Raw genomic sequence first — 15,034 nt, forward strand, 5'->3', positions numbered from 1 at the left:
GCAACCCTACCCATACACAAATACGAAGTCATTTTATTTTAACGCTGCGTTTTAGTTTTTATGGGTAAAGTTTAATTTGGAGAATTTGTAGCGTTTTGAAGAAAAAATGATAAATAAGACTTAAACGGTTCCTGAATCTTAGAAGGTATACTATCCCCTTAATATTCGCTTATTTATATAGTTATAGTCATGCGTTTGGAAAAGTATATAGTTTATTATTTTTTATAATATAATAAACCTTTTGAAAACCGGGTAAGGAAATTGCAAAACGTACATTTAATGGCTTTAAGTTTTGTTGGAAACAAGACCAAGGAAGGTCATGCCATGAAAATTTCAAGGTCATGCCATGAAAAATCATAAAACCGTAGGTATCTTATTATTCAAATAAAAAATATTTAGCTAAATTTATAAAAATTGTACCTAGGTACTATAAAAGCTAATTTATAATAATTTTCATAAAATCTAGCTGAAAATATTTATTGTGGTTTTTGAAGGTGATATATTCTTACAAAATGCATCAAACTGCAGGTAAAAAGCTATAGTTTTCTTTTATATAGCTGGGCTTTGGAAGTGAATAAGACTGGTTCCTTTGTTACAGCTATTTTTTATTTGCTATTATGTAAGCTATAAAAATTGGGGCTTCCATATCTACTTTTGAAGAGGCATTCCCTTCAATTATCCCCTCTGGATTCGTGCTTTATTGTAAAGCAAGAAATCAAAAAATTTAAATGAAATAATTATAAGAAAGAAATAAGACAAAATCACACATTACGTCGGCAATAAATAAAAAATAATGTAAAAGTTCTGGGTCACAAATACTCGCATTCGCAATATCCCCGCAGATATATAAAAGTCATAATTTTACATTCTTAAAAAAAAATAAATCGGAAGCTTTCTTTCATTGAATTATTAACGTCAAAAAAATGTTTTATCGATTGCGCGCACACCAACAAAATTGAATAGAAATAACACCTTTTCAGTGACAGTATTATTTTTCTATATAATAAATAATAGTTAAAATAAACAATTTATCATAAAAAACCCGAAGAAAAAAAATGGTATACATCCGTAAATAACCTACAAATATTACTCTCATGTATATTCTCATATTAAATATTATAAGTTTTAAAAAGATAGTACAAAAACATCATAATAATAAATGTTAAAACAAAATATCACCCCACCACAAACATTATTAACAATGTTGTTAAAACGATCGTTAATATCATACAAACTCCGCCCATACTATAATATGATTGGTCTATATATGAATAATACAAAATACCACCCATACATAATGGTGGGGTATAAATGGCATCTGTTCTTAACCAATCATGGTATCTGTTTGACTGTTTGAACATAATATAAATAACATTAACAGATACATACAAATGTTAATAAAATCTTTACTGTTATTACACACTCACTTTTTAAAATTATAGTTATCTTTGTTTATAACATTGATTTTATATATATAGTGAACTCTTTTTATTAGAAAAAAATATTTAATGTTTTATAAAACCATGTTAAAATTTGTTAAAAAGTGTATTGTTTATCCATTTTAATATATGTTTTAGAGTATATGTTTATCTTTGTTTTTTTTTTATTATCATTTTGTAAAATATTTTCTGTATGATGCAAGTTTTTTTTATCAGTTTCAAACATTCAGTGGAAAATATTGAATCGATTTTTTTTAATACATAGATAGGAAAAAAGTATTTTATTATTATTATTATTTTTTTTTTTTTTTAATCAAGTTAGGAGATACGAAAAAATATATTTTTACTTTTGGAAAAACGAAAGTAGGTAGGTATTTTGTGAAATTCCGATAAATATTTTTCGGAAATGAAACGACGAACTGTTCAAATCTGAAAAACTGTTCAAATCTTAGAGCTTGTAAGGTATTCGCACCGTGCGTGAGTTTTATTGGAGGCGTTTTCATGGTAACGATACACTACTTTCATTATAGAATTGTATGGATGCATATATAATTGTATGGATTGCATTTATGATTGTACATTGAAAATTTAATATTATTGTCTCACAAATTTAAATAAATAATTATGATAATTTACATTTGAAAAATAATATTTGTATGCAATTTGATTTCTTATTTTCACAATTTTTAATGCATTAAGTTTAATTAATTGGTGTTTTTCAATAATTTTAATTTGAAATTTTCTATAACATTAACATTGAATTGTAAATTAGTCATAATAGCATCCTTTATCGCCAAAATTTTTCACTGGAAGCGCTGGCATTGAATTTATTGTCCCTACCATGACTACGCACACAACGAATAGGTATAAGTAAGAAATCTTGCAAAAAATAAATATTTTGAAAACATTAATAGTTTTACTAATTTTAAAGAAACATCTGGAATAGATAATCGTAAGGTAATATTAAAGGTTTTAACAAATATTTTTAAAAATTACAACTTAAACAATTTAAAATAAAATTTATTTGTTATTTTAAATGTTAGAGTTAAATGTAATGATTTTTGACTTTTAAGAAAAGTCAAGTCAAAAACATTATCTTTACATATTAAAAATATAATCTGAAGAAATAATAAACATAGACAATAACCAGTCAGGATCCCTAATTCAGGTGTCAAATATTAACGTTTATTATACTTATGTACACATATTTTACAACTTCTTAAATTCTTTTAACACATATAGGTATGTTTACCTAAAGTTTATCAGGCAGTTTTGGTTTTACTGCACATACAACGATAATAACATAGTAGAACCCTAAATTCGCACCTAAATCCTAAACTCGGGTACGGAACCCTGAACTCGCACTTTAAACATAGCTAAGAACACTCTCTAATAAATTACCTATAAAACGAAACAAAAATTTATTATTTATTTTTTTATATTTTACTTTTATTTGATGGTAAACATGACTATTTTCAGCGAAAAAACGCCATTTTCTAATTTTAATTTAGCCACCTCAAAAACGCTTTGAATTGATATATTTTCTATTATTTTACTGTTTGCAATATGTTAACCATTTTCGGCGGCTTAACGGGGGTTTACAATGAAGGGAGAGTCGTGAGGCACATTCTAAAAGTATGGCTTTTTTTCTAAACTAAATTATGAACAAAATGAGCTGTGCTTTTTATCCTTTTCAAAAAAAAATATATATATATAAATATATAACACATTTAATTTTCAAAATAGTTTTATGCAATGTTACATACAAACATGTATTAACTATTGCCTATAAATAAGCACCTAATTAAAATAAAAAACATATTTGTATGGTGTAGGTAAATTAGACGGCATTTGAATAAAAGAATAAATGCAATTCATAAAATAAATAGGTATTCATGTAAAAAAAAACAACCTATTAACGATATGTAGGTGGTAGCTGTAATATGTTATTTATATTGTAAGTGAAGTATTTATTATTTATTGATAAAAAATAAATCGATTAGGTGTACAATAAAAAGGTTGGTAGCTAATAATAATAATAAAAATGAATGAAAATAAATCAATAAACAATATGAAATTAACCTGTTAATAGGTTTTCGGTAAATTAATTATAGAACAATATTATATAAATATACTTATATTTTATTGGGTAAAGTGTTGTATCTTGGTATTGGTGGCATTGTTTATAGTGTGTTCACAGTTTTTGGTAACACTTAAAATTTCCACTGTTTGACGTCGTATGAACTGCGGTTTTCAGGGAAATAAAGGAAGTATCAAAATGCATATTTTCTGAAAATTTCAAGTTGGTGATCCCTTTTGTACACATGTATAGGTTACAACTTAAGGGCCATTCATTAATTACGTTTTGGGGGGAGGGGCTGAGGTATTAAAAATAAATTTATACATTCCCTTAAGTGAGGGTGGGGGAATCCATTCTTACAATCAACTCTCAACGCTCACAGCTCAAAGTCAACACTCAACGCTCAACGCCCAACTCTTAACGCTCAACGATCAACTCTCACCTTTCAACGCTCAACTCTCAACTATCAACTTTTTACGTTCAACTATTAACTCTTAACGATCAACTATCAACTCTCAACGATCAGCTACCAACTCTCGACGCTCAACTCTCTCGCTCAAGTTAAAATGTAAATTATGATCTAAGGTATAAAACTCTCCCCTAGGTATTTACCTAATACAAGTACAGACTGCAACCAATGTATTTGGTATCAGTACATACACAATTTATAATAATAAATACAAAATTGATTGTTTTATTATAATGGATTGTATTGATTTGTTTAAAATACAAAATGCTTTTTAGTCATATGATTCAAATAAGTTTGTTCTTTTCATTCCAATTAGCTGTTTTTAATCAAAAAAAAATATTCATTTTATATATAATCAAAGTATTTCGACTACCATGTAGTCATCATCAGTATGAATTAGCTAGTCTCAAATACTCTTATAGTTGCATACCATCACCATAAATTAGCAACTAGTAACATACACTATAAGAGTAATTACGATTAGCTTATTTGTACTGAACTGATGATGACTACATGGTTGTCAAAATACGTATTTATAAACCTAATACCTTATTATAATTTGTCCATTTTCGAGAGTAAAAAGAACAAACTTATAAATGTTACACATTTAAAATTGAACTACAGTAAATCATATATTCTTAATTATTGAAACTATAACGAATTTGTAATATTGCATGAATATTGTACTGTAATAAGTTAATAATTACAAAATGAAAATATTTTTTTACTGTATTTAAGGAAAAACTATACTTTTCCGATGTTTTAAATTATGAACATTGATATTAGTGTCGCCACTATACGGCATAATTTAAGAACTATGAAACAAAAGAACATCGCTTAACATCGTTTACAATAGATTAAAAAACGATAGTGTAGATGTCTCTAGCTGTCGAATTATTTAAAAAACCAATAAACCTATTATAAAAAAAAACTAACATGGCGTGTCACGACTGTCATAAAAATAAACAAAATAGTTTTTTAATAATTTAAAAAAAATGCCATTAACTTAAAAAATATTTAAATATAAATGTTATACAAAACGTACAAATTTACTAAAAATATATTTATCTAATAATTATGTAACTTAAAAATATTCTATTTAAGTTTGTTTTGTTTTTGTAAACGAATAAAAATATGACTTAAATAAAAATTAAAATAAATTTTTTTAAATAAAATATGCGTGAATTAAAAGCATTTATATTAGGTTTAAGTTTATATTTATTAGTGTATTTAATAAATGGAGAAATATGTCCAGCTCCATGTATTTGTAAAAAATTAAAAACACAATCGAGCACCGGTACCGATTTATTTAAAGCTCAATGTGGCGGTATTAAAAATAAAATTAATTCACTTGATGAAATTGATTTTACTAGTCTAGCTGAAAATTTAGTTCAATTGTAAGTTGGTTTTTGAAATTCTTTTATTATTTATGGTTAAATTCATCATTTTCAGTGAAGAATTAAACCTAAACATTTCTGTAGAAATATTTTCTTATTCCAAAATATGAAAATTGAATGTAGTAAGCTTTGTTAATTTGTCTAGAAAAGATTTTTGTCTAGCTTTTGTTTAATTGGATCCAACAAATCAAAAAAATTTACCTTGGCTACGTAAGTACAAGGGCGTAGATTATCCTGAATTTGTTCCACAAACCTAAATAAATCGACTAAAGAGATATCCATTTCCAATCTAGGTATATCATGTATATTGTGTAAGATATCGTATTGCTAAATAATATAAAGTGCTACGAAATAAGCGAACAAAAAGAAAATTGCTCACAATAAAATTAAGAAATTCTTTTTGTTAAACGAAATCTAGAAAATACCTCTAGAATACTTGTTTGAATTTCGTAGCAAATTTTGAAGGCGCAATAATCAGGATGGTCCATAACTATCTTTGGTCATATATATTATCAGACGTTCCTGAAATTCCTGAACAAAAAATTCAAATTGTATTATTATAATTATTGTATTTATGTTTTAAATAAAGTTTTTATGAAGTTTAAAATTGAAGGACAAATCGTTGACAACCGAATGACATCTACATTTTATTAGAATTTGCATCTGGGGGAGGGGTGCTGATGTCATAATTTCTACTTATGTCATAACTGTCAATTAGAAGGCGGGCAGATCAATTTTTCTCAATCGGGGGTGCTATTTTCACGGAGCTAATTTGTCCCTTGAGTATTGACCATTTATTTTGTAGATATACTCGGTATAAATAAAGTCAAAAATTCATCTTTTTCGCTTTTTGAAGGTTTGAAGGTTTTTTAATTTTTCAAATATGCATAACTTTAAAAAAAAATAACTGGCGATGATCACCAGAGTAGAAGCAACAGATTTTTATGCTCTACAAGCATTATGTAATCTTTGAAGGGTATATTATATTTAGTCTAAAGTTTGTTTAACCCATTTCGACTTGCCTCCTCATTCTCTTGGAAGTTAATACGCCAACTCTAAAATTAGGCAATGGAGAGACCACTTTACTTAAACCGTTAAAAAATCCAACTTGATTCTTTTCGATCAATTTTAAAATCAATAAAGTCTGTTTAAATACGATTCCTGTATATTATAAATGTGAAAGTGAGTTTGTTTGTTGCGCATTTACGCAAAAACTACTGCATGGATTTGAATGAAACTGTACAATAATGTAGTTTATATATCAGAATAATATATAGGCTATAATTTATTAACATATTGGCAGTACCCCCTCCGCTCACCAGAAAATTTTTATCTTAAAAGCAAAGACGAATATTTTGAGTGTAATGGGAAGGGGATAAATGGGGACAAGGAAGTTGAAGGCTATTACGCGATGGTCTTTACTTTTAAAATGGAAATTGCCTAGCGCAGTGGACGAGTGTCATGTCATTTGTTGAATAAATTTTTGGAAAATGTTTTGGAAGTTAAAATATGTAATTATCTTTTTTTGCAGAGATTTATCATCAAATTTGTTAACAACTTTAATACCGAATTTGAATTTACCAATTTTACAAAAATTGTAAGTTTAAACTTATTGTTCAATTTTTTTTCTTGAGACTTTTTAAAATTGTAATTTATATATTTATTTAAAGGGATTTAAGTAAAAATAAATTAACTACATTAGAACCAAATACATTTAAACAGTTGCCAAATTTAAGAAGATTAGATTTATCAAGTAATTCATTAAAATATATACATAAAGACTGGCTAAACGGCTTAACAAAATTGGAACGTTTAAAAATTAATGGTAATCAAATTAATACAATTATACGTGGCACATTTGATGATTTAACCAGCCTAAAGCAATTGTAAGTATATTTTGTTTTTTATTTAGAAAGGAATCTATTTCGTTTTTTAACAAAAACTCGCAATCTTCCGGACAATATCTTAATACAGATGGGTCAAGGGCCGGAGACCTATCTAACGCGAAGATATCGAATAAAGGAATCGATTCCGATTGATCTGATAGCTTCATCTGCTTAAAATAGCATCTATTGTCCAAAGACGTCTCGCCTTCGGGTGACAGATTGTTCTCAAGGAGAGCACAAAGTACCCTTTGGTCTAGGTGCAAGGGATTCATTTGTGGTACCCCTCTTATGTTTTGTTATCATTATTATTATGTTTGCATTCCTATGCGTTCTTGAACCTTTGATCAGACTATGATGAAACGTTGGTAGGATTTTCCGAGTATGCGTGCCTATACGTTCTTGAACCGATCAGACTATGATGAAACGCTGGTAAGATTTTCCGAAAAGATGTTTTCTTTGATAGATTAAATATCAAAAACTATAATCATAAAATTTCAACATTAACCGTGTACGCAACAGACGGAGTATCAAAAAGCACTTCAATAAACAAAAGTAATTAAAAAATGAAGATGGCCTTAGTTATTAATAAATTAAGATGGCCTCAAGTTATCAAAAGTTCAGAAAAATTATTTTCTCGTTTTGGCCGTTCAAAGAGATAGCTTTGCCTTCGTTTCATATGGTAGAAAATTAAAGCTCATATCAATACGTTTCGATTATGAAAATGGCAGTAATTTTTTCGATAGACTACCTGTTACAATATAGCTTAAAATTGAACCATATCTAAATTCAAAATTTTCCATTACAGAGATATTTCAAGTAATCCATTAACATGTGATTGCGAACTACTTTGGCTACTGGATTGGCTACAAAATACATCAGCAAAATTTATAACACCACCAAAATGTGCAGCACCATTTAAAGATCGACCGCTACGTAAATTAAAAATTGGTGTTGATATACATTGTCGATCACCAGTTGGTAATCGTGATCTCACCGAACTTGAATTAAAACCAGATAAAAATCAAATTGTTTATGAAGGCGATAATATTAAAATAAAATGTCGTGCACCAGGTGTAATTCCAGATGTCTTACATTTAGAGGAACCATATTCATCGTTTGTTGGAACCGCGTATATTTATTGGCGTTTTAATTTAGAAGATCCAATTGAAAAATTTCGTGATATTAAAGTGGAAAATCGGTATTTGGATGATAGTGGTATTTTTGAAAGTATATTAAATATTGGTATTATTTCACGAAATCATTCTGGACAATGGACATGTAATTTATCGTCGGATAAAGGAAATCATTCGAAATCTGTTTCGTTGGTTGTCATATCAAATAGCACAAAATATTGTCCTACATCAGGTAAATAATAAAAAGCTTAAGTTTCTTTGTAATTCGGGAACTAGAACTATTCAAGTTAAGCAACCCATCTTGTTAAGAAAAAAAGAAAAGCTCATTTTTGTCGACATAGGATTTGTCGAGCCCACCGATCCCTCTTCTTACATAATATTCTATGACTCGACCGAATGTTATGAAATTATTTTCGGATCATATTGCCGTTAATACGCTTTGATCGACACCTCAACGAAGTGGATATCAGTTTTTATTCGCGCAATATCGATCAGGAAAAAATGACCACGGACGTACGTACGTACACACACACACACGCACGCATACTCCTCCAAATTGATGTTAATGCCTTTTCCTGACCATGAAACGTAAATATGTGTTGTAAATTTCGATTTCGAAAATCTGACACATTCCATTACACTGGGAAGTTAAAGAGTCAAAAACATTGTACATAATAAGTTTTTAATTTTTGATTTACAGTAACAACAAATAATAAAGGTACATATATCTGGCCACGAACAATCGTTGACAATATTGTTGAACAACAATGCCAAGGACATCAACTAAACGGTCTATACCATGTGACACAAGCCATATATCAATGTACGGAATTCGGTACATGGGCTAATTTAAATACAACAGCATGTCCATACATATCAGAAGTAACGAAAATATTAGAACAATTTTCCAAAGTCAATTTAAATTTAACAAAAGGGAATTTTTTGGAATCGGTACGACATTTAAAAAATTACACAAGTGATGGTCGTTTATTAAAAGATAAAGTTGATATTGTTTTTATTGCTCGTACAATTGAAAATTATATAAGTTTTGTAAAAACTGAACGTGAATTGGGTGGAGTGTTAATTGATATTGTGAGTTCATTGTTAAATTTGAATAAAAAATTATTGGAGGATGCACAAATTGAGGATAAAGCGTGTACACGATTGGTTAAAGCTGTTGAAATTATTTCTGAATATACACCACCACCTCAATCGCTTAAGGTAATTCATTGTCTGTTATTTCGTATATTCATTTTTTTAGTACAGGGTGCGTCATTTTTTGTGTCGGTATGACAAATTTTCGAAACTTCAATTTTGTACAGTTTTAACAATGAATCGCTTCACACCGAAACAACGCGCCGAAATACTAACGCTGTATATTGTAAATAGTCGTTCAGTTGTGTTATCTCAACGTGCATATCGTCGAAAATATCGTGGCCAACAGGCACCGTCTGACAAAACTATTCGTCGTTTGGTGTCAAATTTTGTTGAGAACTGGATAGTGGGAGGTCGTCAACATGCCGTTCATCAACAACCTAGGCGTTCCAATGAACTGGGTGAACCCAAAAGTTTTGCATCGTCACCAAACAGTCGCTGGAATGTTTGACACTAAAACTGATTTGTGGAAGTAACGGAGAATTCACATGAGATCAAAAGGAACCCCATTGCATGCTCAAAAAGTGACTGTTTGGACCAAATATTCCAAATAAAAAGGAGCAAATTGAATAAAAATACCTCGTATACAGAAATTAGTTTTTTTTTTCAAAGTTATTCAATGTTTACATACCGACATTAAAAATGGCGCATCCTATAATTATCCAGAATCTAGATATGGTTAGTGCTAGAATTAGGCTTAGGACCGTGAGGTCTAGGAATAGAAATGTTGTGCTTTTTTCTGAATTTTTATTAATCTATATATAGAGTGTTAGAACAATTATGTTTATTGTGTTCTTTTTTGTTTAGATTTATTTCTCTTTTTAAAGTTTATATATTTTTACAGTCAAATATGGCGGTAGATGATTTTCGTATAAAACCAGAAAATTTTCATGGATTAACATGTGCATGGTACAGTAATAATCGTGAAAAACGTGCTGCAAAACCATTTTTCTGTACAACATCAACAAATTTACCATACATGACGTTCGAAGATGAATTAATCGAAGCATCAATACAAATTCCCGCATCTTTGTTCATACAATTAGAGCAACAAGGATATCAAATGACAAACGCATTACAATTAACGATCGCTATGTACGATAATAATAAATTCTTTCCAAATTATCGTATTAAGGAGGTTGTTACATCGCCAATTGTTGGAGCAACATTAGGTTTGTAAAAAAATTAATCAATTTTCTTTGAACTAAAAAATTTCAACTTACCCTAGAAGGCTTTTAATTTGAATAATGAGGTTTTCTTTTTAAAAACTTTAAGAATGTTTTTAGCTTTTGTCAGTATCTCGAAAACTAATTTTACTTTTATAACCATTTTTTTTATTTGTTCACAGAAAACATTGACGTTTCAAACTTAAGTGATCCAGTGACGGTCATGTATCGATATCCATTACTTCAAGATGTTGAAACTCCAATATTAGGATGGTGGGATATGGAATTAAACAACGGAATTGGTGGTTGGAACAAAAATGGTTGTGAGTTATCACATTACTTCCATGAAAGTTTAATATTCAGTTGCGATCGTCTGAATTATTTCGCTATGCTACAAGATGTACAATTTGCACCAACTAGTTTTATCACAGGTGCTAAATTTCATTTTTCACATCCTGCCATTTATGCTGGAACATTTGTATTAATTTTATGCTTGTTCATAACAATTTTAACATATTTACTGTGCTTCAATTCGATACAAATGGCAAAACGTGCGAAACATTCTTTGATAAATACATGGATTGCAATATGTTTTTTGGTTTATATATTTTCATTTGGAATTTATCAAACAGAAGATATCCAATTGTGTCAAATTATTGGAATCATTTTACATTATCTCAGTCTTTCGGTGTTATTATGGATGTGTGTGAGTGTGACGACCATGTACAAACGATTATCAAAATCAGATTCCATACATTTACCGGTTGACGAATTACCTCCACCCGATCAACCGATCCAAAAACCTATTTTGGGATTGTACTTAGTTGGTTGGGGTATTGCGTTAATTGTATGCGGTATAAGTGGTGCTGTTAACATGCGTGAATACGCCTCACACTCATATTGTTTCCTATATTCAGGACCTGCGTTAAGTGCAATTTTTGTACCAGCATTTATTTTAATTGTATTTATAATAATATGCTCGCTAATGATTCGATGTGCCATACGATGTTCTGACGTACATGGACAATTATCCGAAGGTACACAAGCTACAGAGAATGTAGACTTAGATTTATTAGAACCAAATTTACCAAATATCAGCATTGATCGTCATAGTTTTCGTAGTATTTCATCGCAAACGGCTTCAAGTAATATCGAAGATCCAGAACATTGTCCAAGTAAACAATTAAAAGCACATATTATAGTTTTAATATTTTATTTATTTGTTTGGATATTTGGAGCTTTGACTGCTCGACGTGTTTTTAAAAATTTAATACCGTATGATGAACGTATTTTTAGTATTTTATACGCAGTTGCGGCATCGATGTTGGGAGCGTTTATTCTATTCTTTTATGGAGTTGCACGTAGTGATGTACGTTGTAAGTGGGCCCATGCAAAACGTGTTTGGTGTCGAACTCGTTCCATATCAGATACAAACATGAATTTACAACAAAATTTAAACCAACCTCTAACACCATTAACGAATACACAACCTGTACCAACAACAGGCGCCGGAACCGCTTCTATATCAGGATTAACAGCGGAAATTAATAATTCACGATCAAGTTCACGAACTTCCAGCCGTACAAAATCACAAAATAGTAACATCTTAAAAGGAGCTGTTGATTTGAATAATGTCAATTTAAACGATCCCGATGCAGAAGCAAAAATTGCCAATGTTAATCTTGTAGTTTTACATAGACAACAATATCGTACAAATAATACAATACCCATTTATTCGGATAATGGATCGCAAGGTGCTGCGGAAATGTTTTACAATCCACATCAGAGTACGGTAGCACGGAAATTTTTCAAAAAACAACGTAAAAACATGATTAAACATAATAATTTGGGTACTAGACGAACAAGGGGTGATGGAAGTGCTTTGAGTGATAGTGCTTCAATTGTATCCGGTAATAAAAATACTGTTCCAAAAACTCCACATAAAACGAATATTGATATTAAGAATACAAATATTTTTGGATCTGGAACAAAAATTAATAATATTAATATTCACATCGAACCGATAAAGGAAGCTAAACAACAGAATAAGAATATTCTATCAGATAGTGGGGATGAAAGTGAAATTTTAATTGATCATGTTACTGGATCAGTGAGTCGTATATTAGCTGAGCGTGAATCATTAAGACAAAAATATACGAAAAATAACGATGGATCTCCGAAGAAATCGCCATCAAAACATGACAATTTACATGATAAAACGCAACAATCTAGTTCGAATAATGAAATTGACGATGATGGATTTGATAATCGTATGCGAACCGTATCACAACAATGTAGTTTAGAATATAGTTCTGGATCACAATCAGATCCAGAACTTGATAAAGATGATGCTGATACAACACTCAAATTAGATACAATCGATGATTTAGAAAATAATTTAGTTAGTGAAGTAAAACAAGAAGAAGAAGAAGAAGAGGATGAGGAAATAGTTTTGGAGGAAAATCTTGAATGTAATTTAACTCCAGAGAATAATGAAGGAATGTATTCGATTACAGATATTAGTCAAAATTTAGTACCAGATGATAATAGCTCATCAATTCAAAATGATTATGCTGAGAATCCAGAAAGTGCTGAAAGTGTTCACAGTCATGTTTTATATCCGCATATGCCTCGATCAATTTATGAAAATCCTTTACATAGTCATTTCTTAGATGGATCTACAACGACGTTAGATAGTGAAACATTATTTCATTCACGGTAAGATAAGTACAATTTATTATCAAATTAAGCTTCCATTTTTCTTTTAATAAAAATAGCACAGCAAAAGAATTGTGGTCTTTGCAAGAAAAGTATTTTTATACTTGTCAGGGGTGAACTGGCCTCAGAAATAAAAAAGAGCTGGTGGTACAAAAATTGGAAAGAAAATTGTCTATATTAAAATTTATCTATGTATTTATTACAGTCACTCTTAGTTTTTTGATCTACCAGCTGTCACTATGTATTTGAAGCGTCCACCACGCCACTACATTAAAACTTCAAAACTGAAATCCAACGTTATGTTAGTTAGCGTTACTTTTTTGGGGGATACACTATGTGACCATGAGGGATGGGTTCGAAATGTTATCAAAAACAAAAATCCAAAAAAGTTGCACAAATTTTTCTCCGGAACGATCTTTTTAGTCAGGTTTTTTGAAAAATATTGAAAAAAGGGTGTTTTAGAAACGGCTCTATACCTAATTGTTTTTGAAAATTGATGGACCGCCGCTGACAATTGAAGGAATTGGCGACCAAAATGAACCCCCTCAGGACAAAATATGTCTAAATATCAACAAATATTAAAAATAAATACATACAATAAAAAGCATCCACAATTACTTTTAGTAGTTACAGGTGAAGTAAAATTTTAAGCTATCTTTAATGTTCTAGGTATCAACCATCAGAAGCAAGTGTTATCAATTCAGTGACAAGTGATTGTGATGATTGTGATGATCGAGAAGGACGATGTGCACAATCAAGTCCAGTGTCAGCAAGTGAACTAGATGAATTATACGAACAAATCAATCGACCACCACAAGTTGTTGTACATAATCGGCCAAATTATTTAAATGAAAGTCGTAGTCGTAGTCCTATTCTATTCCCACCGAGTATATCATTTGAATCGGGCTTAGATGATATTGAAGTGAACACCGATTTTAGATTTAATGCACAAGGTATTGTTGCCACTAGTAGTCGAAAATTATCAAATGATTTATCTGATACGGATTCAGATGAAATTAAAATTGAAACTACTGTTTGAGATTGAATTGTTTTTGTTATGCTTTAAAGTTTCATAACCTAATGCTAATTTATACCGGGTGTCGAGATTATTCGTTACAAACAAAAATGTCCTCCAATGATTGTTGCCATTATTTATAACGTACAATATTTATATTTACTGATGCTAGTGTATAAGCATACCCAATGTATTTATTACTGTGCTTTCGAGAATGTTAAATACCTAAGCGAAAATGTCTTCAAATGTGTATTAATGATTTTCTCCAACAGAAATAAAAGCTTACCAAACTCCTCTTCAAGCATTTAAATCTAGGATCAGTTATAAAGGATTAAGGAGAACAAGTAACCACCGACTTCGGAAACATGGTTTCAAGGAAAGCTCATTTAAAGTTTTCAATTTCTTTCACTAGAATATCGATAATCGTTACAATCTGATATATAAATTATAATCGTCAAAGTTTTGACAAATGGATGTTTGTTATTCAATCATGCCAGTGGGATAGATTTATTTTAATTTTGCATAGAGCAAAGGATTTTATTATTTGCATAAGTAGTGATAGTTTAGGGTTCAGAA

At 29.9% G+C, this 15,034-nt stretch overlaps 1 protein-coding gene across 1 annotated transcript; it reads left to right on the top strand.

Moving 5' to 3' along the window:
- The first annotated feature begins 512 nt into the window (after positions 1 to 512).
- On the top strand, positions 513 to 14,796 carry LOC123300605 (adhesion G protein-coupled receptor A3). Its single transcript, XM_044883202.1, has 8 exons — positions 513 to 528; positions 5,193 to 5,385; positions 7,065 to 7,271; positions 8,077 to 8,636; positions 9,105 to 9,625; positions 10,404 to 10,731; positions 10,908 to 13,443; positions 14,113 to 14,796. Exons 1-8 carry the CDS (start codon positions 513 to 515, stop codon positions 14,480 to 14,482), a joined length of 4,731 nt encoding a protein of 1,576 aa, XP_044739137.1. The 3' UTR covers positions 14,483 to 14,796.
- Positions 14,797 to 15,034: the final 238 nt, after the last annotated feature.

This window comes from Chrysoperla carnea, chromosome 5 (assembly GCF_905475395.1).
Source record: "Chrysoperla carnea chromosome 5, inChrCarn1.1, whole genome shotgun sequence".
NCBI classification, from domain to species: Eukaryota; Metazoa; Arthropoda; class Insecta; order Neuroptera; family Chrysopidae; genus Chrysoperla; species Chrysoperla carnea.

Excerpts from the sequence above, each read along its gene's own strand:
- LOC123300605 (XM_044883202.1), top strand. Across the intron at positions 8,637-9,104 it reads AAAATATTGTCCTACATCAG|TAACAACAAATAATAAAGGT; the intron begins GTAAATAATAAA and ends TTTGATTTACAG. Across the intron at positions 10,732-10,907 it reads AATTGTTGGAGCAACATTAG|AAAACATTGACGTTTCAAAC; the intron begins GTTTGTAAAAAA and ends ATTTGTTCACAG.